This window comes from Thunnus maccoyii, chromosome 12 (genome assembly GCF_910596095.1).
Source record: "Thunnus maccoyii chromosome 12, fThuMac1.1, whole genome shotgun sequence".
NCBI classification, from domain to species: domain Eukaryota; kingdom Metazoa; phylum Chordata; class Actinopteri; order Scombriformes; family Scombridae; genus Thunnus; species Thunnus maccoyii.
The window spans coordinates 10396879-10423142 of record NC_056544.1 but is presented as its reverse complement, the minus strand read 5'-3'; the positions used below and the strand labels follow the sequence as shown (position 1 = coordinate 10423142).

Genomic DNA, 26264 nt, shown 5'->3' with positions numbered 1-26264 from the left:
GATAAAGATGCAAAAGGTTATTCCAGGACTTCCTGAATTCTCAGCCAAAGGAAGGATTTCTTCTCTACCACTGACCTGCAGTAACACCAGTGTCTCAACTAAACATGACATATTCTCCAACATCTGGACGGAGAAAACAGTGAAGGGCCTACACACATTAATACGGCATGTTCACTGCTGCCTGCACACGTCGCTTGAGTTCCCCGATTTGTTCCAAGTTGTAGAAATTCAGCCCAGACTCAGCTAGTGTCCTCCAATGACCTCACATCCTGTTTTCCGCACTTCCTTCTGAATGGACCGGTTTGGGACGGTCCTGCCACAGCGCAGCGTGGATCTCTGTTGTGTCGGCGCGTTTCTGCAGACACATGCTGTTAGATCCGCGCTGTTCAGCAGGCTGCAGAGGGCAGCAAGCAGGCTGTGAATGCGGACAGTTTCAACGATTTTACTTACCCAACTATGAAACGTCTGACGTGTTGGTAAAGAAGAGAAGAGACATCGGTAAGCTTTTTGCTGTGCGTCAATTTGTGTTAGTTTACTCGGTGATTATGGTGTTTGTGGTGGTTTTACTGGCAGGTAAAGTAAAGACGCTCCATCTCAGCTCAACAGCAACTTGTGAGACGATTTTATGAGTGTATTATGTTGGTAAAAGTTACAGACTTCTACTAAAAGTAGCTTTAGGCTGTATTCACGTGTAGTTTGTATAAGTTGTAGGGTTTCTTAAAAGTAACACATTTGTAACCGGTGGTAGAAAATAACTAAGCACATTTACTCAAGTACTGTGTATAAGTACAGTTTTGAGGTACTTGTACTTTACTTGAGTATTTCCATTTTATGCTCCTTTCTACTTTCTACTCCACTGTATTTATCTGACAGCTTTAGTTACTTTTCAGATGAAGATTTGACATAATGGATAATATAATAAGCTTTTAAAATACAACATATTGTTAAAGATGAAACCAGTGGTTTACAACCTTTTTGGCTTTTGACGTCTTACATAAAGCAGTGTGTAGTCGGGGTCACATTTCACATGTCTATGAGTTGTTAACAGCTCCACCAAATAATGATTTTTCCCTCTAAACTTCTCACATGGTTTCATTTCAATAAATGTTCAAATAATCCAATATTTCACCAAAAATCAAAGATTAGAGAAAAAGTCCAAAAACTGAAACAATTTGTGTATCAGAACTTGGTTTTCTCTTCTTTTCTCTCCCATTAATCATCTCACGACCCCTCAGATTTATCTGGTGACCCTTTAGAGGGGCCCAACCCCTAGGTTAGGAACCACTGGACTAAACTAGCTAACTGTATATAAAGTAGTTGAAACTAGCTCCACCTCCAGCAGCTACAACAGTATCATGTTGCTTACACACTGATGCTTCAGCATTAATAATCTAATGATGTCATATATAATAACATATCAGTCAGAGGAACCAAATCACTACTTTTACTGCAATACTTTAACTACATCAAGCTGATAATACTTATGTACTTTTACTTAAGTAGGATTTTTCATGCAGGACTTTTACTTGTAATGGAGTATTTTACGTTACTGTATTGGTGCTTTTACTTAAGTAAAGGATCTGAATACTTCTTCCACCTCTGTTTGTTACTGAATATATGATTGTTCAGTGTCTTAACGTAAATATCCACCACCTTGAACTTTTTGTTTTATTATTTTTCAACTTTGAATTATTTTATGACACAATAACTTTCATTATATAATTGTTAATAATGATATTAAAGTTCAAATTAGTACACAAACATAAAATTGCATAAGTATTGACACCCTTCAAGTCAATATTTAGTTAGAGACACAGTACAGCCGTTACAGCCTGGAGGATAGGGTCTATCAGCTTTGCAAATTTGCTGCAAATTTTCCACCTTGTTTTTTTTTTTTGTTTTTTTTCCCAAAATGTCTGTGTAAACTTCTGTCAGCTGCGTGGCCTCCCTGCCTGAATAACAATTCTGAAGTCCAGCCACAAATTCTGGATGGATTAAGGTCTGGACTTAGATTTGGCTGCTCCAAGACTTAAACATTGTTGTGTTGCAGTCATTCCTTTGTAGCTTTGGCTTTATGTTTGGGATCTTTGTCTTGCTGGAAAAATAATTCTTATCCCAAGTTTCTCCTGCAGACTGCAGCACCTTTTCCTCTTTTCTCTGTATCTTGTTATATTCATGTCACCCTCTACCATCAAGTCCTGCTTCAAAGAAACAGCTTGATGCTGCAACCACCTGGGTTCATAGTGGGGATGGTGTGTGTCTGGTGATGTTGAAGCCTAAACTGAACATAGTATAACAGATAAAAGTCTCAGTTTTGGTCTCATCAGCCCATAAAATCATCATATTTTCGGTGTGTCATTGTAAATGGTGTGAGTGCTTATGTGTTATATGATTATATGATTCTATGATTATTATATTATATGATTATACTTCATTTAGATCCATTTGTTTTCACTTTGGCATTATTTAAGTAGTATTTTTCTCTTCTAAGTGTCAACAAGTAACTGATTCAGTTGTAAAACAGAACACGAGAGTCCAAAGGGGCTGTAAATGTCATAAAATATGTCAGAGATGTTAAAAAGTAGAGTGCTTTACTTTCTTCTGTCTGGTGTCTTTGTCAGATTTGCAGGATTGTCTTTGTGTTCACAAATGACGGTGCTTATTGAGCGGTCAGATCAGATGGACTGTCAGTCAAAGGTTACTGTGGGTGTAACTGTTATTGGACATGATCTTGTGTGCATGGTGCAAAGGTTCTTACATATTACAGCCTACACTGCACTGGGTCATTGTTTAACACCACAACAATATATCACATAGTGGTCACATTTATTGTGCAACATCAATTAAAGCCGTCACTAAAGTTGTCAATAGAGTCGCCACATTTTGCAGATCAGATGTTTTTAATACATTCAGCACGACATGGTAAAGTGTAGGATTTAAACTAGAGTGAATACAACTTGATAATCAGCTTTTTTGATACGATGAAAAAAAGAAATCAACTGCAATCAAGTGAAAGTGAAGCTAATTCAGTTGTATTTGTGGAGAAATATTTGAAATATGTGGAGTTTTGAACCTGAGAACCCTGAGAAAAACTGATGTGGACTGGATTAATATTTGCAGTAACCAAATGATACAGTAGCATTTTAGTATTTCACTTTTCCCCGTCAGCGAATGTCCTTGGAAGTTCATGAGTCAACAATATCAGGAACAAGAGCGTAAGAAGGAAGAAGGTAGGTGACGGATAGTCAGCAGAGGCTTTGAACGCTGTCTGTTTATGTGGCTTCCATGAGGCAGGTACGTGTTGCGGTTCAGACAGGTTGTTACTTGCCAGAGAGACCTTTCTTCCTTATAGGCAGCTCAATATTTACTAAGTAGGTTAGGATAAGGTAAGGATTGTTGCTGCTATACTCGGAGGTGCATGTTATAATAAAAAATGTAATCTCACATTCCACTTCTCCTGAATATTAACTTGTATGACAGAAAAGTAAATGAATCACCGACAGCCTTTACCTGTTTGAGCGTTTTTTGCTTCAGAAACCATAAAACTAAATCCCGTGAAGCACCTTGACCAAGATTGAAGTTGCAACACCTTCGCTGACCACATGGCGTTGAAGACTTCCTTCTGTGATAAGAAAGTTTCTGCAGTTAAAACACCTGTTGGAAATATAGTGTATGATGTGTTCTGTCTTTCTTTTTCTTTGTAGTTGTTGCACTTAAGACAGAATGAAGATCAGAGAGGTGAAGATCATCAACCAGGGCCTGGAGGATGAGATGGTAAATATCACTTCCCATTTTAGCGCCACCCTCCACGTGTTCATTTCTGTTCTGCTGGAGAATTCATCACCACTTATTTTGCAATGCAAGTGTAATGAAGTTTTTGGAGGGAAACAGAGGCTGGCTGTCAATAACGAAATCATTTCGAGATGTTAATTAACTATGTTATTATGTATTATTATTTAATGTTCATTCCTGGTTCACTTCTGGTGGAAACATCACAAAAAGGAACAGTGGAGAATTCAAAGTGACATGGTTGATAGACCGATGAAATAACTTAATTTGTAAGTAAATTGTTGGGACCATGTGTCACAATGCTCAACCTTTTGGAGATTTGAATTAACTCAATCATGTCACTACACAAATAAAAAAACTAGCGTAAAAGTTTAGATTGACTGGTCTGAGGCCGATGTAAGAGGAAAAGCATTGTCACTGTCACATTACATTTCTGCTTTTTTTAAAATCTACCTTCTGTATCAAACCACACAGCAGTGTGTTCGTCTGTTCATGTGAGTGTGTTTCTGTGCAGGAGGTGTGGGGGTACCGGCCCTGTCTGTGGAAGATGATCCTAGTAGGTGTTGGCTCTGTTTGCTCCGGTGGTCTCCTGCTGCTGCTGCTCTACTGGCTGCCCGAATGGGGCGTCAAAGGCACCTGCACACACACTTCGCTGAGGGACGCACACACACTTCTGCTCAGGACCACGGTAGAGAAACAGCAGACCTTACTTTCCTTCTCACACATTTGACTTGTTGGTTATTTCTGTCATACACTGTTTCCATACTAGAAAATTATACGTACATATTTGTCGATGAGGCACGTGACAATGAATGAAATGTCAGGGGATCACAAGAATTCATCCTGAGAAGCACATGAATGTCTGTAGCACGCAATCCATCCAATAGTTGTTGAGATGTTTCACTAAAAATCAAAATTGTGAAGCTGCTGGTGGTGATAGAGGAAAAGTCAGGGGACCATCAAAGTCAGTAGGATTTATCCTCTGGGGACAATGAATGCCTGTAAAATCCATCCTACAGTTGTTGAAATATTTCAGTCTGAACCAAAGTGGTGGTTCAACCGACAAACCAACACCCATAGAGCCACGACACTAGCAAACTAAAACGTTAAAGATTTAATTCACTTTCTCTCTGAGTACACACACACGTGACTCTATCGCCTCCTTCTAAGAATTATGAGTTCACTCTCGTGAAGTGAACCACTCCGCTGCACACAAATCGTCCTGACATTTGTTACATTCTTTGGCACACGTACAGTAATATTACATCATGAATGATAAATTCAGTCTCTTCTCACATCCAAGGAAATAAAGTAATTCTCTATATGGTTCTCACAGGATGAGTTCAAGCAGTGGTTTCGGGCCAAAGTACATGTGATGTTTGCTCCAGGGAAGACACCGTTCGACAGTGTGGATCTGCAGTCCATGGCTCACCTACCAAATGGAGATGGAGACCACAGCGTTGGTGCTGTAGATGACGAGCATCATGGGAAATTTGCATATAGTGAGCCTGTTCAGGTATATCTATGGGAATCTGGTTTTCATCATCATCTCGATTCCGGATTAATTTTCTTGATCATAAATGGCTGATTTGAGCAAAGACACACAATTTAAGTTGAGAGTCTAGATCAGTGATTGGCTTATTTTGAATCATCAGTCGGAATCTAACCGCCTCCTCTCCTCTCCTTTCTTCTCCTCTAGATCCACTACTTCACCCACCATAGCACTAAATACTACTGGAATGATGTGATACACAACTTTGAATTGTACAAGTAAGAGCCTCACGGGAAATCACTGTGCTATTAACTGTCTTCTATTAAAAAAATGTATTGATAATTTGTATAACTTCTATTAATTTGACCAAAATACTTGGTACAGTTCATTTCTGACTGTTGCTCTGCACAACTAGAGTAGAAATAAATGTGTGTGACCTTTCTAGAGGCTTGGAGGATGTGAAGGTGAGCTGTGAAAACGTCCACTCCGACCACAGTGCCGGACTTTCTAAAACACTGGAGGACTACAGGTACACACATGCTTTTGTTTTCTTATTTCACTCGCTAATTTATAAAACTTAGTTTCTCAAATGAATTGAAGAGGAAGTACCAGGTCTTACAAGCTGCAGTAAGGTGTTAAGTCTGGTGATGCGTGCTTGCCCACAGGTATGTGGTCATATTAATGTTAAAAGCTGCTTTAAATTATTTCTCAACAGGAGGTTGTTTTTTGGGGAGAATGAGATCGCAGTAAGAGTGCCTTCTTTATTCAAGCTCCTCATAAAGGAGGTGAGTGTTGAGCTCTTCTTGTAATATCAGTTCTGACACCGTTTCTCTTAGCGTACCAATAAAGTCATCATTGCTGTCTGTTAAACATTCAACAGTATGTTTCTTTCTCTTCCTCCATCAGGTGTTGAATCCTTTCTACATCTTCCAGCTCTTCAGTGTTATTCTGTGGAGTGCGGAGGACTACTACTATTACGCTACAGCCATAGTTTTCATGTCTGTCATTTCAATAGCTACCTCACTGTATACAATTAAAAAGGTGAGTCATGTTTGATCCCAGAAAAAAAAGTGTGAAGTGAGGAGATACAAAAAACATAATGGCAGCTTTTGGTGTAATTCCCTTCCTCTTATAGTGTTTATTCTGCCTGTTGAAATGAAAATTAAATGTTTCCTGTTATCATTTCTTTGGTTTTAGGGTGTCATTTCTTCAGCGGGATGTTTTGTATTGTCTAGTGACATTTTGGTGTGTATTTCCAGATGTATTTTTCTCACTCTTTGTCTGTTTTATTTCAGCAATATGTGATGCTACATGACATGGTGGCAGCGCACAGCGTGGTTCGTGTTTCAGTGTGCAGAGGAGATAAAGGCATGTTTTCCTTTTTGATTATAATGCAGCGCTACAGACCACATTAGTGTTATAATGTTTATATCATTAAATTATGACGTGTGTAGAGTAAATAGTATTATGTCATATTACTAGACTGTCCCTCTTTACTTTTTTATTATTCAGTAATAGAATAATTGGACTATTGATCTCTGCAGAGACGGTGTGTTTGATATAGTTTTCAGTGTCCTCTTTCTTGATCTTGATCACAGATGTTGAACAGGCCATGTCGACTGAGCTTGTGCCTGGTGATGTCATCGTTATTCCAGGGAATGGGATGATCATGCCCTGCGATGCCGTGCTCGTCCATGGAACCTGCATTGTCAACGAGAGCATGTTGACAGGTTGTAGTTCCAGCTTATACTTTACAAGAAGCAGTTTTATTTATTTGACAAACAAATCGTAAGTAAACATGTACTTACTAGCTTTTTCCGGAGCTTTTCAGTGCAACTCATAGTTTTCATCAGCGGTCTGATTTTTTTTTTTTGATTGAAAGCTCCGTTTTTTCAATCATTTAATAATTTTTTTAATCTTGTCCTCAGTTCACATCACACCCAGATTGTACTTTTGACTTGCGTCTTTATCACTATAGCCAGCTGATGTGTCTTAGTACTTCTACTACTACTTCTACTACTAACAGTCAACTATGTTATTAAAGTCACAGTGGACTATCTCTGTGTGTTATTGTAACGTAGACCATCCATACAGAACATACTGATGAGAGGAATAGAGCATCAGGGCTTCCACACAGAATTAAACCAAAACTGCCGAATCAAAGTTGATAAAAAAGAGCATGAAAAGAGCTGATCCGTGCAGCTTGTTGGTGATTTACCACTGGCGCTAATGTCTCTGTAGCATTTTGATATATGATATAATTCCTTTTGGAAGATAAATGTTGGTCTCACAGATGAAATCTAACAATTGTAGCTGCCACATTAGTTTGTCTGAATGTAAAGTGAAGCTTCATGTTTTTACTGGACAGAACAACAGCGCTGCCTCTGAGGTTCTATATGTATACTGATAGGTATCACCACATTTCAATAAATATAAATGTATTAAAATGAACAGAAAAGTCTATATTAAATTTTGTTTTATTTTATTAAGCTATATAACAGTTTGGATTTTTATTTTAGCTACATTATAGACTGAATAACAATTTACTGCATCTCTCATTCAGTGAGGTCATTTTTTGTGAGAAAAAAGTGTTAGTTGAGCTTTGAGTTGAGATATTTTGTCACAGTGCAGTCAGGTAGTTGTGTTGAAGCTGAGCTGCTGCTGTCAACAAGTACGCTGCTGTTCCAACTGAAGAATGACCGGACTGCGTCCTCCCATCTTTGGCAGTTTGCACTCTCGAGTCAAACTTGCCAAGTCCAAACTAGCAAGTTAGCAAGTCTGAACTTGCTGTATTGAGAAAGGCCCTATGTCAAATTAGCTTTAGTCAAACTATATGCTAGGTTTCGACCTAGTCTTGTTTGTTTTTTTTATTGAGTGTCTGTTTGTTCTTCCTTTATCTTCAGGGGAGAGTGTGCCGGTTACTAAGACCAGTCTGCCCAGTTCAGGCGAGGAGGCAGCCATGATCTACAATATGGAGGAGCACAAGAGACACACCCTGTTCTGTGGTACACACGTTATCCAGACCCGCTTCTACGCAGGTGAACTGGTGAAGGCTGTCGTGGTCAGAACAGGTGAGGGAGTGAATTACAGCTGGTTGTGTTGTTGGTGAATAGTTTTGACAGTTCAGCTCTAGTGTACAGACTCACCATCCTGGGTTGCACATATTCAGCCGCTACACAGGCTTGACAGGCTCCATGACACTATCAGATTATCAGGCTCTGTTTTAAACTGGTTCCCCTCCTACATCAAACACAGGAGTTTCTTTGTGTCCATTCACAATTTAAATCACAAGAGTTCCAAATTCTCTCTGGAGTTCCACAAGGATCAATCCTCGGCCCTCTACCTTTTAATCTATACCTGATCTCATTTAGCAATATCATTAAGAATCATAACATATCCAATCATTCATATGCAGACGACACACAGCTCTATATCTCTCTTTCTCCCAATGACCTTAGCCCAATTGACAACCTGATAAAGTGCATTACAGACATAGATTATTGGATGGCAAAAAAATTCTTACTCCTACCTTTTATCATGCACCCTAAAAGCTAGTGAACAGGTGAGAAAACCTGCGTGTCACCCTGGATGCTGACCTTAACTTCGAAAATCACATATCAAAATTATATATCATCATATATATCATCAATCATATATCAAAAGTAAAAAGATTCATATGACAAACCAACTCTGAGAAACTGGGCCACGCATTCATTTTGAACAGATTAGATTACTGCAATGCTCTTTTCACTGAATTATCAAAACATTCAATACAAAGACTTCAACTCATACAGAATTCAGCTGCCAGAGTTCCTATCGGTAGAAGAAAACATCATCACATTACTCCATTACTTCGTTGGCTTAAAATCTTCCTATTGGTTTTTAGGGCACTACATGGTTCAGCTTCCCAGTATATTTCTGACCTGCTCACTGACTATACCCCCATCAGACCTTGCTGGTCTTCAGACGGTGGCTTCTGGTTGTACTCAGAGTGAGATCAGGAGCTGGTAAAGGTGCATTTAGTTACTGTGGACCTGCCCTCTGAAATGATCTGCCTGATGAGCTGTGATCTATAAAAACTGTATCTACATTTAAAGCTCAGCTCAAAACCTTTCTCAGGCCTATGAACACAGTTAGGGTGTGTGTGTGTGTGTGTATGTATTGTCGGTATGTATAAATATAAGTTGTTTTATTATTATTATTATTATTGTTGTTGTTGTTGTTGTTGTTATACCACTGCATTGCATATGCTTGATGTTTTTGTCTCTTTTTAAATGTAAAGCACATTGAGTTTCTTTGTAATGAAAAGTGCTCTATAAATAAATCTGCCTGCTTTACAAAATGCTATATAATCAAATGTGATTTGTTAAAAGTGTAACATTCTTCATTTACATGTTCCCACAGGGTTTAGTACAGAGAAAGGCCAGCTTGTGCGCTCCATCCTCTACCCCAAACCCACAGACTTCAAACTGTACCGGGATGCTTATCTGTTCCTGCTGTGTCTGGTTGGGGTGGCAGGGATTGGCTTTATCTACACCATCGTCCTCAGTATCATGAACAAGGTATCACTTCTCTAATAGAGGCAACATTTTTATTTTTTATGAATGTGAGTAAGCTTTTTTAGAATAAAAATGTGGATTTTTTTTTGGCTGTTTCTCCCAGTTATTTAGTGTCTAACATTTCAGAAATTATTTTTTAAATCTGCTCTGTGTCACATGTCAGTTTTTGGTTTCTTCTCAATCCCGTCCAGGTTCCAGCTCACACCATCATCATTGAATCTCTGGACATCATCACCATCACTGTGCCCCCTGCCTTACCGGCAGCCATGACAGCTGGTATTGTGTACGCGCAGCGGCGTCTGAAGCAAGTTGGCATCTTTTGCATCAGCCCTCAGAGGATCAACATGTGTGGTCAGCTTAACCTGGTTTGCTTTGACAAGGTAGTTTAATCCACAGCTATCAGTTCATAAAATGTGATCGTATTTGCTACTTAGGAATTTAAGAAATGCAATTTATGAAGATGAATTTCAGGGTCAGTATTAATCAAGCATCTCACCGAACTCTGCTTGACTTTGACTGAATAAAATCTTGACTCAGACTGCGTGAAAATTAGTTAGGAAGCATCCAAACCCACTTCCCAGTTCAAGAACAAGTTCTTGTTTGACTTAATTTCACGGTTTATGACAGTTCTGTGGATCTGCTCGCATGCATTTAAGACGTAAATGCTGTAGTATTGATTTACTTAGAAAACATCCTAATCTATAGTTCCAGCAATGATACTGTTATCCATGTCTTTGAAATATCAGAGGAAGCTGCCTGTAGCATTAAATGTTCTTTTCATAATATCACATCTAGTGAGCAGGGAGTTAAGTTTGATTTTGTTAGGGTAATAAGAGCAATCAAAGTAAATGAGTATACAACATAAAATTAATTTGTAATAATTTTTATCAGTTAATCATTTAAATCATTTATAGCCATGCTAGTGGGGAAGCTGTAATGTCACTTGGTTGGTCAGTTGGTTATGGTCCACCATTTTGGCCCAGACTGAAATATGTCAACAACTATTAGACATTTATGGTCCCAAGTGGATAAGGTTTACTGATGTAGGTGATTCTCTGACTTGTGCTCAGCACCAATACTATACTTGTAAAACTATTCCCATCAGCCTCAGCTGGACTTTGTATTTAGTGCTGATTAGAAAATGTTGGCATGCTAACATACTAAAACAAAACAAACTCAAAGCCACAGAAACCTTGATATTTTTAGATTTTAGATAATGTTCCATTAAACTTTTAAATATTTTCACTCATATAAACAGCTGTTACATGTGTTTTATCACAGAACTCTGACTCTGAATAATAATTGGAAAAGGAAAAAAAAGTTTCTGAACTGATGTGTTTGTTTGGTTTACAGTCAATATATAAATCAGAGCTTTCACAAGTCTGACTTTCCCATTTGCAATTGTTACTTGGATGTTGATGTGAAAGCTATAAACAAGTTTAAAGCTTGTAATTAAAATAACTGATTTGACATGAACACAGCTTCAACCTACTGAACTCAGTGCACTGTCGGTCTCAATCTACTCGAATGACAGGAGGGGCTGATTTATTGGAATAGAGCCTAGATCTTTTGTTGGTGGAAACCGCCCCAAATGGTACAAAAAGTAGCCAAAATTATCACGACCCGCAAGAGAATTTTTACCCGCCCAATTAAATAAAAAGTAGCCCAGTTAAGTGGAAATCTGCCAACACTGCTGGAAACTTGTGTCAGACATTCTTCACTACTTTCTGACATTTTGTAGAGCCAATGGTTAACCGAGAATGTAATTTGCAGATTAATTTAAAATGAAAATAATCATTAGTTGCAGCCATAAATTAAAGTTTAGGTTTGTAATTGTTCAGATGGTTGGCTGTGTGTCTAAACTCCTTACATCTTGAATGTGTTGTTTTAACTTGTCTTTGCATAGTTGACAGTTGATTTATTTTGTGGTCAGGTTATAAATACAGTATGTGTGCATGTTGTTGCATTAACATGTCAGAACTGAGAGAGAACTCTCTCTGATTACTGGTATAGATGAATAAAAGATGTCAAATAAGTTCATTAAATCCTTTTAGCTTCATGATGTAAAAATAGGTCTAAATTTCCATCCCTCTAATCGTTTTGGGCTTTTAGAGGGATTTATTTGGGCTAGTATTCCTCCTCTGAGGCGTAATTAATACGGCCAGGGTTGATACATCTTAATGTGCATTGTTAATGGTCTGTATTTTTCCTTCAGACTGGTACTCTCACAGAGGATGGTTTGGACTTGTGGGGTATTCAGAGAGCAGAAGATGGCAGGTAGGCAAATATTGTTGTAGTGCAATAGTTGTAGTGTAATCGATTAGAAGAAACCAGATTTTTGGATTTTTAGATCTGAAAAGGAATTTTCATACCATTACTAGGTTACTTTTTCCTTTTAAATTCCTCAAAAGTGTATTTTTGTCCATCTGTTTTCATCCATCACATGTATAGGTGTGGATGTGTTAGAGGATATCTTTTACCTTTTAACCACCTTTGTGTAGAGGAGACATTCCCCAAGCATCTGTTTTTCAGATCATTTTCATAAAAAAACAAATTTTTAGCCACATGGACCTTTATTTTTTTCAGGATATCTAATAGTCTTTTAATAAAATTGATGTGTTGCTGTAAAGCTGAGATACGACGACTGCAACTCCACAACACAAACTGCAACAACTGGAGAGAAAAATATATTCACCAAAGTCTAAATTTCCAAGAGGTCTGTTTACAGAAATGGATATAAAAGCACTATTTTGTCCTCTGGAGTTGCTATCATCATTTATTCCCACTGGATGTTTTGATTCTTATCTCTCTTTGGAAAATGGATTCTTGTTTGTCTGGAAAATAATATTTTTATGGGGTTTCCACATGATGTCATTAGTAACCACATAAGCACTTATATAATCGTATATTTAATTATTGTTGGCAATTTGCTCTTTTCATACTCACAAACAGTCTAGTTGTTGAGTTTGTTCCTCCCTCTTCATTACAGCTTTTCTCCTCCGGAGTCTGAGGCAGCTAAAGAGAGTCTGGTGAACACTACATTTGTGGCCTGCATGGCCGCCTGCCACTCACTGACCAAGATAGAGGGTGAACTTTCTGGAGACCCTTTAGACCTCAAGATGTTCAGCGCCACCGGCTGGGTAAGGAACAGAGAGTGTCTACACCCAACATGCTTAGACACAGGCACCTTTAAGCAGCACGGATACCAGTCTGTACATGAATTATGCAGCACCCTGCTTGTCGCCTTGGCAGAGCAAGCTCCTCTTGGCTAATATGGTCCAAGCGTGGTATCATGGAGACCCCTGAAAGGCAGCAAATGCCTTTGGAACTGAAGCTCAGTTTCTGTCACACCAGACACAGTGTACTAGAGTAAATAAGCTCAATACGTTTTTTAAGATATCACAATAAATCTTTGTTATTTTTTGTTCAGATCCTGGAGGAGCCCACAGAAGAAGAGACTGCACTCCACAATCCCATAATGCCCACCGTTGTGCGACCTCCGAAGCAAGTCGTCCCTGAAGCCAATCAGAACAATCCACTAACTCAGAATCTGGTAGTTACTATTTACTGATCAGTGCATTTGTTTATGCTTGTGAACTTGTGTTAAGAATTAAGTTGTCATTCAATCCTTCTTTTTGTGCAGGAGCTGTCTGAATTATCAGTAAGTTGTCTTTTTAAACTATGTTTGGCATTTCTCTTCCAAAACGTAATTCTTCAATTCAAAATGTGAAAGAAAAACCGACTTGAAAGTTTAGTTGATTCTGACAACATGCGACTTTTACTCCTTAGTCCTGTGAGATCGGTATTGTGCGCCAGTTCCCCTTCTCCTCAGCACTGCAGAGAATGAGTGTGGTGGTCAGGAGGCTGGGGGAAAAACACATGGATGCCTACCTGAAAGGGGCACCAGAGATTGTGGCCAGCCTCTGCAAACAGCACACAGGTCAGACACTCTTGTCCTGTATCTTAAAGGTCAGGGTGGGTACTTCCTGCCTCTCCTCCCTGCCTATAAAATAAATAATGCTCTCAGCTAATAAAGGCCAGACTTGCTAACCTAGCAGATGACCTCTGCTGTGTTTGACTCTCTTCAGTCCCGCAGAGTTTCACAGAAACTCTGGAGACCTACACCAGACAGGGCTTCAGGGTTATTGCCCTGGCATATCGACAGCTGGAGTCCAAACTCTCTTGGCACAAAGTCCAGAGCCTTGGCAGGTACGCTTCCCTTCACAGATAAAACTGTTGCACTGTTGCACTGTTACACGTCATGTCAGTACATGTGGGTATAAAAACATCCCGCCTTGGAATGTGGTAAATCTTTAAAAGAATGTAATTGCTCGTGTAGCTTGTATTTCCCATTTTGATGTCTGGAGGGCTTAGTTCATCTGATAATGGGACAAACATAGATCATATGACATGAAGTTCAAATATTTGCAGTCCTGCTTCAAAACAGTGTGAGAGCAGAAAATGTTCCAGCTGTGTAAAACATGAACAAATATCAGGTTTTGGTGTCAGGCCCTCAGGATGAACCTCTAAGCTATTTGCTAGACTCACTATTTTGCAACAATATAGTACAGGGAGAAATCCATTAAAGGAAAAACACTAAAGACATAAGTCTCTGTCTTTCATGTGCAATGCAGCCACAGTATTCTGTTTATAGTGCAGCTCCCCAAGAAGAGACTTGAGCTACCCCGAAAAGGTCAAAAGTTCGGGAATGGGTGGATCTCCAAAAAAATAAATCTTCCTCTTTCAGCTGTTCCTCTTAGGGGTCACCACAGCAGATCATCCATTTCCATCTCTTCCTGTCCTCTGCAGCTTCTTCTGTCGCACCAACCACCAACATGTCTTCACTCACCATATCCATAAACCTCCTCTTTGGTCTTCCTCTTTTCCTCTTGCCTGGCAACTCCATCTTCATCCTCTTTCTTCCAACATAACCAGCATCCTTCCTCCGCACATGTCCAAACCATCTCAATCTCACCTCTCTCAGTTTGTCTCCAAACTGTCCAACCTGAGCTGTGCCTCTAATATACTCATTCCTAATCTGTCTACCCTCATCAATTCTAGCATCTTCAACTCTGCCACCTCCAGCTCTGCCTCCTGTCTTTTCGTCAGTGCCTCCAAACCAAACAACATAGTTGGTCTCTCAACCCTCTTGTAAACCTTCTCTTTCACTCTTGCTGGTACTCTTCTCTCGCACTCCACCCTGCCTGCACTCTCTTCATCACCTCCCCTCTACACTCCACGTTACTTTGAACAGTTGACCTCATATATTAAAATCATCCACCTTCACCACCTCTACTCCTTGCATCCTCACCGTTGCGCTGTCCTCCCTCCGATTCACGCACATGTGTTCCGTCTTTGTCCTACTGACTTGCATTCCTCCTCTCTCCACTGTATACCTCCACCTCTCCAGGCTCTCCTCAACCTGCTCCCTACTCTTACTACAGATCACAATTTCATCTGCAAACATCATAGTCCACAGAGACTCCTGCCTGATCTTGTCCGTCAACCTGTCCATCACCATTGCAAACAAGAAAGGGCTCAGAGCCAATCATTCCTCATACAATACTACACTTCCTCTCTTGGTACTCTGTCATATACTTTCTCTAGATCCACAAAGACACAATACAACTCCTTCTGACCTTCTCTACACTTCTCCATTAACATTGTCAAATCCAAAAAATACATAATCAACGATTATCTAATAGCATTTCAAATGCTGAAATGAATGATCGCTTTTTTTAAATAATTAGAATTTTGAAAAAATACAGAGACCTGAAAGCCAGTGTAACTCAAACACTGGGTGCAATTTGGGTCAAAAGGAGTGAATGTGATTATAGACTCACTCACCACAAAATTAGTGAATTACTTTTGCTAGATTTACAAGCCCACATGACCACTCGATTGAAAGCAACAAATTCATGGCTGTCTCTGGATGTTTGTCTGATAAATGTAGGAAATCATTAACTAATGTGGACAAGGCAGATTAGCAGGAAGGCAGGATGTCAGAAAAGTGAATTACAACTCTTCAACTCATATGATGCAGTGGGCATTATGGATTTATGAGGTCTAATAAGCAAAAGTTAAGTTCTTCATTGTTTTTTACCCTCTGAACTCTGATTCTGTAAAGTGACGTGAAACATATTTGAGTATTTGTGACAAACAAATGGTGGTGAAACGCTGAGATGTATGATCTGTGCCTTTCAGGGACCTGATAGAGACCAACATGGAGTTCCTTGGCTTGATCATCATGCAGAACAAAATAAAAGAAGAGACTGCCGGGGTTTTACGTGACTTGCGACAAGCTAACATTCGCACCTTGATGGTTACAGGTAACCCAGCTTAGTGAATTCACTCACTTATTTCACTTGTTTTCTCTGTGGTTTTAGCAGTAAAGTCTGCTATTAATGACTAAAATCATGAATGTTCGTGTAGAATCAGTGCATTCCTCCTTCCCTTCACTCTGTCTTTGTTTTTGTTTTTGTTAGGTGACAACATGTTGACAGCGATATCAGTGGCTCGAGACTGCGGGATGATCCGTCCACATGAGAAAGTCATCATAGCAGATGCTGTGCCTCCAAAGGATTTCCACCCTGCTAGTATCACATGGCATTACACTGAAAACCCTGTTCAGACTGTCAAGGACGCTCAGGTAAGACAGAAAGTTACAGGTAGAATGTTTGTAACCCACCATCAATCAGGAATAGAGATTTTGGTGGCTCTGGAAAATCTGTATAGTCTGTGCTCTTTCCCATAATTTACTCTCTCTGGTAATTACACCAGCTACAGACACTGTGTATCTGGTACACTGTGGTGAAAACTGCAGTTCGTTTTGTTCAGTTCTGCTCTCTTAGCATCTGCAGATACTCATATGATGTCATCATCTGTCTTATCAGACCAATAATGCCTTGTATTTGGGGCTGTTTCCTGCCTGTGGCTGTTTCAGAGAGTGTACTTACTCCTGCTAAACTGCTCTGCACTTTGCTACACCGAAGAACTGCATGTTCAGGCTTTTTGCAGTTGTTTGTGCCACTCAAGTTCAAATTAAAATGTTTTCAAATGTCTGAACAAACTAAAGGAATTAAAACTGCAGTGTTAAAAGAAACCACTCAAACATGCAAGTATCTTTGATTGAATTCACAGGAAGGTGTCTGCAACGAGGGCTGAAAGCAACATTTCTCAAGTTAAATCTGAAGCCTTTAAGTGTGATGTTCTTGTAAGAACTGCTTCATTGTTTTTCTTTTTACGTCTTTCCTCTTGCTTTCAGACTGTGGAGATCAGTCTGGAGGAAGGGCTGTATGATGAGCAGCTGGCTCAGCAGGACCAAAGCTATCACTTCGCTGTGAGTGGCCGAGACTTTGCTGTCATCACTGAGCACTTCCCTCAACTAGTCCAGAAGGTAAAAAGATGACAGGTGAAGTTTAAGTTGATTTCTGTGTGGCTTCATGCTGACTGGATGTTCCTGTAATCCTTTGTCTCTCCACATGGGGGCACTGCAGCTCGTGCTTAGAGCCACCGTGTTCGCCCGAATGGCTCCTGACCAGAAGACTCAGCTGGTAGAAGTCCTGCAGAGCATCGAGTGAGCGTCTCATTTAGTTGTTGAATTCACTTGTTTTAGTTTAGCTGATGAGCTTCATTTCAAGATGATTTCATAGCATCTGCAGCATTTGTTTCATTCACCCAATTCGTTTACCTTCCAGTTACACTGTTGGGATGTGTGGTGATGGTGCTAATGACTGTGGAGTAAGTACTGACGAAGAAGATTTATTTATATGCGCAAATCACAACAGTTTCTGTATAATCTGTTCCTGATTGTAAGGGTGGAGATCAGCTCATTCTGTGCCAAGAACTTCTCTAAATACCTGTGTGTGTGTGTTCAGAATGGCAATAATGTCTATGAGATGGAAAAAGTACTGAAATCCTTAACTCAAGTTTCTTATTAGAATAAATCTATCTCTGTTCTGGTTAATAATACCATTAAAGCATTATAGTAATGAATCTCTCTCTCTCTCTCTCTCTCTGTCTCTCTCTCTCTCTGTCAGGCTCTGAAGAGAGCTCACAGTGGGATCTCTCTGTCTGAGCTGGAGGCCTCTGTAGCATCTCCCTTCACCTCCTCCACCTCAAACATCTCCTGTGTCCCAAACCTCATCAGGTAGCCGCTCACTGTGATACTTACACTCTGACACAAGATTTGCAGAGGTTGTGGGATTTTAGGAATAGTTTTGAAAGGTGTGCTGCAGAGAGGAAGATCAGGACATGTCCATGGAGGAGTCATTGAAGAAAAGAGAATTTTACATGGCAGAAATAATCCAAAAATACTCCTTTAACTTTTTTTTAATGATCATTGTTTGCCAAATTCTCCACAGCAGTTCCATTTGTATAGAAGTGTTACGATACACAATACAGGATTCTCAGTTTGATGCACTCATAACTCACTCAGAGGTCTGACAGTTCAAAAAATAATTTTTATATCTCCTTAACTTGAACTTTAATATGCGTTCTTGGTTTTTCCTGTTCAATTTTGGTGCCAACTGGATGAACTGACGCATTGTTCTGAGTTTCAAAATGTGAAATATTGTATGAATTTACATTGTGGTCACAGAAGTTAAATAGCTGCACAAACTGCTGGTCAACTCTGGTTTGTTTTTGATGTTTTGACCTTTCACAGGGAGGGTCGAGCTGCCCTCATTACATCATTCTGCGTGTTCAAGTTCATGGCTCTCTATAGCATCATCCAGTACCTCAGTGTCACGCTGCTCTACTCGGTAAATACACCGTTCTTTCTTGTTTGTACACTTGTGTTTCTTTTTTAGCACTGAGTGAGGAATAATATACTATTATTCGAGTGGCTATGAATAAAATGGGATTTGAGGTGTGTATAAAAATGATTAAGAATTAGATATGTTTGCATCTTTTAGGTTTGACGACAGCTAGCAGGCAAAGCAACATGAACTCATCATGTTATTGTTGCACAGTTAAAGCCAGTGAGTCACAAACGTTGATATGGTTCCCACATGAGATACAGAGGCTTCATGAGCAGCGTAGACGTGAGAAGCAAGTAGAAGCAGTGCTGAATTTAAAAGATGTGGGAGTTTTCCATTCAGTGAAACAAAGGCAGCGACTGCAAAGTGACATGTCAGATGTCAATTGTTTTTTTTTCCTGGGAAAAGTGTCAGTGAAGGCCATCAGTTAAATATATCATGCGACATAGTACATAGTACATCAGAGCAGAAATGAATGAGCTGTCTGTCTATTATAGATTAAGAGATTGTCTACTGAGTCGTCTGCTGCTGTGTGACTGTTGTGAATATATTTTGAATTTATCATTAATCTCTTCTACAGATTCTCAGCAACTTGGGAGACTTCCAGTTCCTCTTTATTGACCTTACCATCATTCTTATCATTGCCTTTACAAGTGAGTAGCATGACGACGTGCACTGGAAAGCTTTTAATCTGTGCTTGAAGTCGAAGCCAAGCTCATGATATACAGTACTGACATGCAGTCATTTCCATTCTTGGAAAACAACTTGCTGACTGGTTTGTGTCTGTGTTTAGTGAGCCTGAACCCGGCGTGGAAGGAGCTGGTGTGCCAACGCCCCCCGTCCAGTCTCATCTCTGGCCCGCTGCTCTGCTCGGTTTTGACCCAGATCCTCACCTGCATGGTCTTCCAGGTCCTGGCTTTCCTCTTAGTACGACAGCAGAGCTGGTACGAGACATGGACGCCCCTCTCAGAGTGAGTAACATAGATTATTACTAAATAAGCTCTGAAATGAAACACCTGATTTGTCAAGACAAGCTGTAAATGTCTTTTTTCTTGTCTTGTTGTTTGGCTCTTGTGGACTTCTGTATGCAATTTCTAACACTGAGAAAATCTGACTAAAACAATGGGTCAGTCACGTGCACATGGCAGACATGTCGAGCTGTGTGCTGATTGGCTACACAGTGTGCTGCCTGGTTAATCTGGCTAATATTAGATGAATCCAGCAAAAAAGAAAAAATGTGGATAAAGAAAAAAAAGAGTGAATTTTAAACAAAATCTCTGAATTTTCTCTTGTTTTTAGTCTTCTCCTTCTTGACACAACATAACTCTGAAATGGGGATCAATTAGCCAGCCAGTCAAATGTTATTCATGCACTTTTTGCACAATGTAAGCTGGTTATAGACAAGAACGGAGAAAAACACAAATCAGAAAAAGGTCTGGAAAATATGACCACTAATACTCACATTCTAGCCTTCAGCTTGTTTTTCTCTACATTGCTGACTTATTAAAACAGAAATGTCTATTTAATCTCTGCATTTACTCTCCTCTCTTCTCCCGCAGTGCCTGTAATGTTTCCAGCTACAGTCTCCCTCACAGGCTCAATGTAACAACCTCTCACGACCACAAAAACATCAGGAACTACGAAAACACCACCCTGTTCTACGTCTCCTCCTTCCAGTACTTGGTTGTGGCCATCGTCTTCTCCAAAGGAAAGCCCTTCAGACAGCCCAGCTACAAAAACTGTAGGACTTAGTTTGTATTGTTGAAGCGCTGAGTGATTGACGTGATGTGTATGGAAAGAGCTCAGTATCAGCACAGAATGAGTTGGAATTTGTCAGGCACATTTTGAACTGCTGAGTTTTTTAAAAATGCTAAAAAAAAAAACCCATTTAGATTTATAAGACATATTTTTAAGTCAGCTGATCGAAAAGTGAACATACATTACTTTTTATTTACATTTAGCATTCATTTTAAATTAAGTTCTCCAACTTTGAATTGAGTTTCCTGGAAATGATAATATTATGTAATTCCCAGAATGACAACTGAGAGGCTTCTCTAAATCGGTTGATTGATCACATTAATATGAGCATAAAATATAAATGTTTACAATTACAATCTTTACTGACACTAATCTCTTTCCATATATGTGTGTGTCATGTGCTTGCAAGTTGAAAACAACCATTTGTTCTGTTGTTCCACTAAATTCCTGTGTTTTTGTGTCATAAGGGCCGTTCATGCTGTCCAGCGTCAGTCTGTATTCTTTTCTCTTCTTTATCATGCTGTATCCTATTCCTGCCATCGACAGCTTCCTGGAGGTAAAACTTGTTTTTCTGGATGTTTTTGCACAGGTTGCTCTGAATTATGTAGTGTTTAACATGCTGATTTTAGACTCAGAAAAGATAAAGAAACGACGCTGTTTGCGGAAAGCAGTTGAGATGTTGCATGAAGCGATGGAAACCGTGTGTGTGGTGTATTCAGTGCTCATCCTGTTGCTCTGCCTCCCTTCAGATTGTGTGTGTTCCTCATGACTGGCGCATTACACTGGTCATCATTATCATAATGAATGCGGCCGTGTCTTTCGTGCTGGAGGTACGCTTTAGAGACATCACACCCTACAAGCTCTCTGCTCTCTTTTAGCAAATTTAACTGATCTCTCTCTTTTTCCTTTTGAAAAGCTGTGATTTGCATGCGTTCATTGTTCCCACCGATTCACGATAAATCACTTCCTAATGAATGAAATCAACAAATCATTTTTTTCAATTTTCCATTTAATCTCCAGAGTTATTTCTATTTTTGGTGCATTTCTGTGGCTGTAACTCAATCTTCATGATCAGCTGATTCTCAAGTTCCCACTGAAATCTCCCGTAGATTTTGATCGTTGACATCATCTTGTGGAAGCTAGTTTTCAGAGACAATCGGGGGGTAAATCAGCCCGTCAAGTCCCCCCCCGCTGACACACCTCAGGTTGGCAAGCTTTTGACTTCACTCAGTTTTTATTTTTGTCTGTCACTGTCTAGATAGTAATGCTTTTTGCTTCTCTTGCTTCCTTGCTTTGTATTTTCCATTTACATGTTGTGAATGCATAAATTATTAGTGAATAATGTTAAACTTTGTATTACTCAACAGGTCATCTTTCATTTGACTACATTTTATCAGATTGTTTGAGTTGAAAAGTGTATTAAACCAGTTCTGGCTGATCTTATGAATCCATCACAGTCTTTTCACAGATTTATATTTATTTCTCAACTCTGTTCAATTATCTATGACGGCCAGAAGGGAGTGCAAAGTAAGAAATACATTGTACAGTGTGACTGACTGTTGTTTGACAAGTTACAGATGCTGCAAACCTGCAAGTTGCTGCACATTTGTCATCAAACACTTGTTATGCTTGAAAAATAAAAATGTTGCAATAATGTTGCAAAAATTCAACGTCATCTTACAATCGTCAGCCACTCTCATGTTTTCCTGTAAATTCAAAGAACATATTGTGATTCAATTTGCAATTTGAAAAAAGAACCAAAATAGAGGTGATTTGGTCACATGATTACAGGAAATTAGTTCCTGAAGAGATGTTGTGAAAATATCTATGAAGCTGGCTCACTAACGAACTCTTTCTGTGTCCTACGTTCACACTGAACGTGTACTTTCTCAGATGGCCAATGACCGCTGGGGCTCAGCCTGCCTCTCCTGGTTGTTCTGTAGGAAAAACAAGCCCCCCAGGGTCCTCTACAAGCTTCTGGCCCTGGAGCTGCAGGACGACGCTGAGTGGCCCCCCAGACCCTCCGCTGTCACCTATGCCAGCGCTCCTCAGTCCCACATCTCTGCCCCACTTTGACATCAATGTGACCACCAACCAAACCTGCACAGACTAAACCTAAAGCCCCCAACAAATGTGTGCTGACTTAGCTTGAATTGAGCCCAGAGATGTAACGGATGACGAGGCCTCAAACTGTAACAACTGACTGACACTGTGAGCTGCTCAAACATAAAGTTCTCTTACATTTCACCTCATCAAAATGCACAGACACCCTACAACTGGATTTCACCTGTACTGTCACATCAACCTGGTGATACTTGAGCAAGAGGCCTCTGTTAAGATGACTGGATGTCTTAGTAACCACATTGTACTCACTGTTGATGAAATTGGCTGATAGTTTCTCTGTTGGGGTCTAAAAGCACTGGATGAAAGTGAAAACCCAGTCTTCCGCTAATATTATCTGCTGCTAAAATGTGAAAGTTTAAAAAACCACAATAGATGGACCACATGGATTCAAAGAAACATGAGAGTCTTAAGTCTGTTTGCAAGTTTATGAACGTGACTGGTACTGTTGTATTTTATAAGACAGAAAACGGTTTGCTATCTGATTCTTCCTGTGGAAGAGAGACAGAAATTTCTGGGACCCTTTTTAAATTTTCATCATCAGTCCCCCAGCGTGTGCGTGCGTGCGTGCGTGCGTGCGTGCGTGTGTGTGTGCGTGTGTGTGTGCGTGTGTGTGTGTGTGTGTGTGTGTGAGAGAGAGAGAGAGAGAGACCAAGACTGAGGATAATGAATAAGAGACTCCAACTTTACCATTTCAGTGTCCCTCGGTTGCATTATAAAATGTTCTTTTACTCAATATATTGCAAGGAATTAATAAGTAACACTAATTGCATCAGTTAAAATCACTAAGGTACTGTACATAACTGATCATGTTTGAATTAATCGATTAAAGCAATTACAATAATCGAAACAAATCAGTGAGACACTTGCTGCTGTGATAATTTTATAACAGTTGATTTTAACATATGATTTTTATATATAATATTTTTATGTAACTTTGTTTACAGCTGTTTTATGTATATTTTTCTAGGTGCAAAATGAAATAAATGTGAAAATATGTAAATTAATCACCAAAATTTCCCCTTTATTACAATAAAAAAGAGCAGCTTTTTTCAAGGGAATGTGTTCTTGAAAGTTGTAATACAGCATTTCTTTTTATTTTCTTATTTCTTCAAAGTGATAAAAATGTTTCAGTATGTGTCAACAAATATCTCTGTTGTTTGCTCTGCAGAACTCCCATTACATTTCCTAATAAATCTGTATATTAAACCACTCTTGCGTGCTTCGTGGGGGGCTGACCTTGGTCACACTTTTTCAGCCAAGACTTACTGATCAATTATGGGCTTTCCCAGCCTCCTCGCTGCCTGGCATATGGGCGCTTAAAGGCGCGAGAGTGGAGGAGAAAGAGGGGTATCATTTCATGTGGAGATCAGGGCCTATAGGCAGTGAATGGGTGGATTTAGGGGGGACTGTGAATGAGGGATAGGGGGTCCTTGGTTGTACCAAAAGAAAAGAATCTCCCACAGATCAGGGAAGAGCCTTTTTGGGAATATTCATGATGAGGATGAGGAGGCATCATGAATTCATGTGTGTCTCCAACTTGCACGGATCATCTTTTCAGTAAACACTGATGTGTACAGAGCCAAGATGTCTTGCTTTCGATCTGTGTTTGCGATGTAGTTTCGTGGATAGTGTTGCCTCTCCACAAAGCAATATGGGTTTTTGTGTACACTCTGCTGTATTCCTTTTGTATCGGCGGAGCAACAGATGGAGACTGGTGGAAAGACATAAAGAAGCTAAAACACACAGCCTTTCTTCCTCACAGCTAGCTACTTGGTGAAAAAGATTTTCTCAAGCTTGTGCTCAGACGTGTGCTATTTCAAACATTTTGGACTTCATCTCCTTTCTCTTTTGCCCATACGTTTTTTGTTTGAGTTGTGTACTTTCAAGATTTGGGACTATCCACACAGTCTTTGTTTACTGTTTCTTTACTAACAATGGTTCCCACAGAGCAATCAGGCCTGCTCAGACTATTTTGTAGAGTGGCAGCCACTGTAGCACACTTTTCTGCATCAGAGTTGTTATTTCAGGCACTTTTTCAAGGTAACACATACACAGTAACTATACAAAAACACACACACACACATGCTTTTGTATATTTGTAGTCTGCAGGCAGACGCCGATCTGCTGCAGCTTCTCTAAAGGTTGTTGGACGCTCATAAGGCCCTCGTCTTGATTAATAGTCAGGACACAAGGCCAACCTGATGCTCACTTACGGTTCACTTCATTTTACAGATGACACAAAGGCACCCACGTCTGGTAAAAGGTCTGTGACCCACCAGACGGTCACAAAGCCCTTCTCCTCCCTCCTGTCCCCTAAGCATGGGCTCCTTCCCTGGGCCTTCGTGGCGTCCCTGTCCCCTTCCTTTATCAGTGCCTCCGGGCCTGAATGGGCTCTGTGGTTGGTCAATAAATTCAGTGATTCAGGGGGTGGACAGTTGCAGCCGTGTTAACGTTTGTTCACAGGCTTGTCGGAGGGACGGGCCCCGCCCCGAGGCTCTTTGTCTCCTGTGGTCCCTCAACAGGTTAGAAGTCAATGGAGGGCCTTGTGCGGAGGTGGCAGGGGCATGGATGGAGCCGCCTCTCACATGGCATTCACACAGGGGGAGGACCAGTTCGGATCACTGTGACACTTGTTAGTGTGGGGCCACACAACATCGCTGGGCTGCCTCTCTCGCTCTCCCCGAGGGCCTGTGCGATATCCAGCACTTTAAACAAACTAATGGTTGAGGTTGCAGGGTTGCGTTGGGGTAAGATGATCTGCACTCAGAGGCCTGCAGCGACCAGGCTGAAAAGAAGTTCACAAGTGTATCTTACAATCTCAGTTTACAGATCAGACTCACAATAAAAATGAGGTCAGGCCTTCATTTGGTCAACAATCTACAGTGATGGTAGATCCAGTCTTTAAATTTGGGATAAGAATATCACCGATTCACTTTTGTGGCCCCTAAAGTTGCCGCACTGTTGCCGAGTTATAGCCGGTTTCTCAGGCTCAGCTGGGCTAAAGCATGGGAACAGCCACACTGGGAGAAAGGAGACACAGAAAGCCATAGATAGAGAAATGCACAAACAGAGGAGGGCTTTAGGAGACAGAAAGCAGCGGACAGAAAAAGACGCACAGAGACTGAAGAGGGACTTAGAGCCATGACTGAAGTCTAACTGTCATGAGAAGATGAGAGTTGCCATGGCCACCCAGGAGCCACCCAGCAAGCATGTGAGTAGGGGAGGCTCGGGGCCAGGGGCTTGGGCCCGGGCTGGTGGATCACATGCACTAACCAGGGATTATGTGCATAAGTGATGAGCACTAAGCCGGCAGGTGAAGAAGAGAGGCCCTGGGACAAGGAGCACGCCATCCCTCTGGACAGCTCCCCGTAAAGAGCAGGGACTTTTTCCCAAGTGAGGCTGATCTCCCATGTGAAGGGGACTCAGCCAGAGGTCCTCAAGTGCTGAAAGGGCATCCCCCAGGCTGCTTTCACAGCGTAAGTGGCCAAAACGCCGGTCTTGTGAGTCATCTTGAGTGGCAAGAATGGGCCATCTTCACATTCATAAATCCCAACGCAAACACACTCATGGATATGGACTAAGCTTGAATAAGGATAAGCACCACATGGTGGTGCATCCGCAGGCCTCTTTTGGCTTGACGTTGATATAAAAGAACTGATTCTATGATCTTAATTCATCAGAAAGAAACAGCTTTAACTTCGAACTTTAACTTTATACAGTGTATTTATGGACAACAGCCTGCATTTATAGCCAGAATCAACAGGTTCATAGGTTGTTTTGCTG

At 40.4% G+C, this 26264-nt stretch overlaps 1 protein-coding gene across 3 annotated transcripts; it reads left to right on the top strand.

Moving 5' to 3' along the window:
• Window positions 1-68: 68 nt before the first annotated feature.
• LOC121908896 (polyamine-transporting ATPase 13A3-like) lies at window positions 69-23049 on the top strand. 3 transcript variants are annotated; one of them, XM_042429193.1, is made up of 33 exons: window positions 71-498; window positions 3705-3774; window positions 4304-4477; window positions 5126-5305; window positions 5489-5559; window positions 5727-5810; window positions 5997-6066; window positions 6188-6322; window positions 6577-6649; window positions 6880-7011; window positions 8185-8352; window positions 9686-9843; window positions 10032-10220; window positions 12056-12117; window positions 12830-12980; window positions 13271-13393; window positions 13484-13501; window positions 13630-13780; window positions 13929-14049; window positions 16045-16169; window positions 16326-16489; window positions 17105-17236; window positions 17337-17416; window positions 17538-17580; window positions 17880-17989; window positions 18506-18602; window positions 19180-19252; window positions 19393-19570; window positions 20159-20340; window positions 20825-20913; window positions 21107-21187; window positions 21467-21562; window positions 22251-23049. In XM_042429193.1, exons 2-33 carry the CDS (start codon window positions 3724-3726, stop codon window positions 22431-22433), a joined length of 3744 nt encoding a protein of 1247 aa, XP_042285127.1. In that variant the 5' UTR covers window positions 71-498; window positions 3705-3723; the 3' UTR covers window positions 22434-23049. The 3 variants fall into 3 exon arrangements, with proteins under 3 accessions (XP_042285129.1, XP_042285130.1, XP_042285127.1); XM_042429195.1 differs by lacking the exon at window positions 13484-13501 and having other exon boundaries at window positions 69-498; XM_042429196.1 differs by lacking the exon at window positions 21467-21562 and having other exon boundaries at window positions 70-498.
• The last annotated feature ends 3215 nt before the right edge of the window (window positions 23050-26264 follow it).

Excerpts from the sequence above, each read along its gene's own strand:
- LOC121908896 (XM_042429193.1), top strand. The coding sequence starts at position 3,724 with ATGAAGATCAGAGAGGTGAAGATCATCAACCAGGGCCTGGAGGATGAG. Across the intron at positions 6,067-6,187 it reads TCAAGCTCCTCATAAAGGAG|GTGTTGAATCCTTTCTACAT; the intron begins GTGAGTGTTGAG and ends TTCCTCCATCAG. Across the intron at positions 16,490-17,104 it reads AGACTGTCAAGGACGCTCAG|ACTGTGGAGATCAGTCTGGA; the intron begins GTAAGACAGAAA and ends TCTTGCTTTCAG.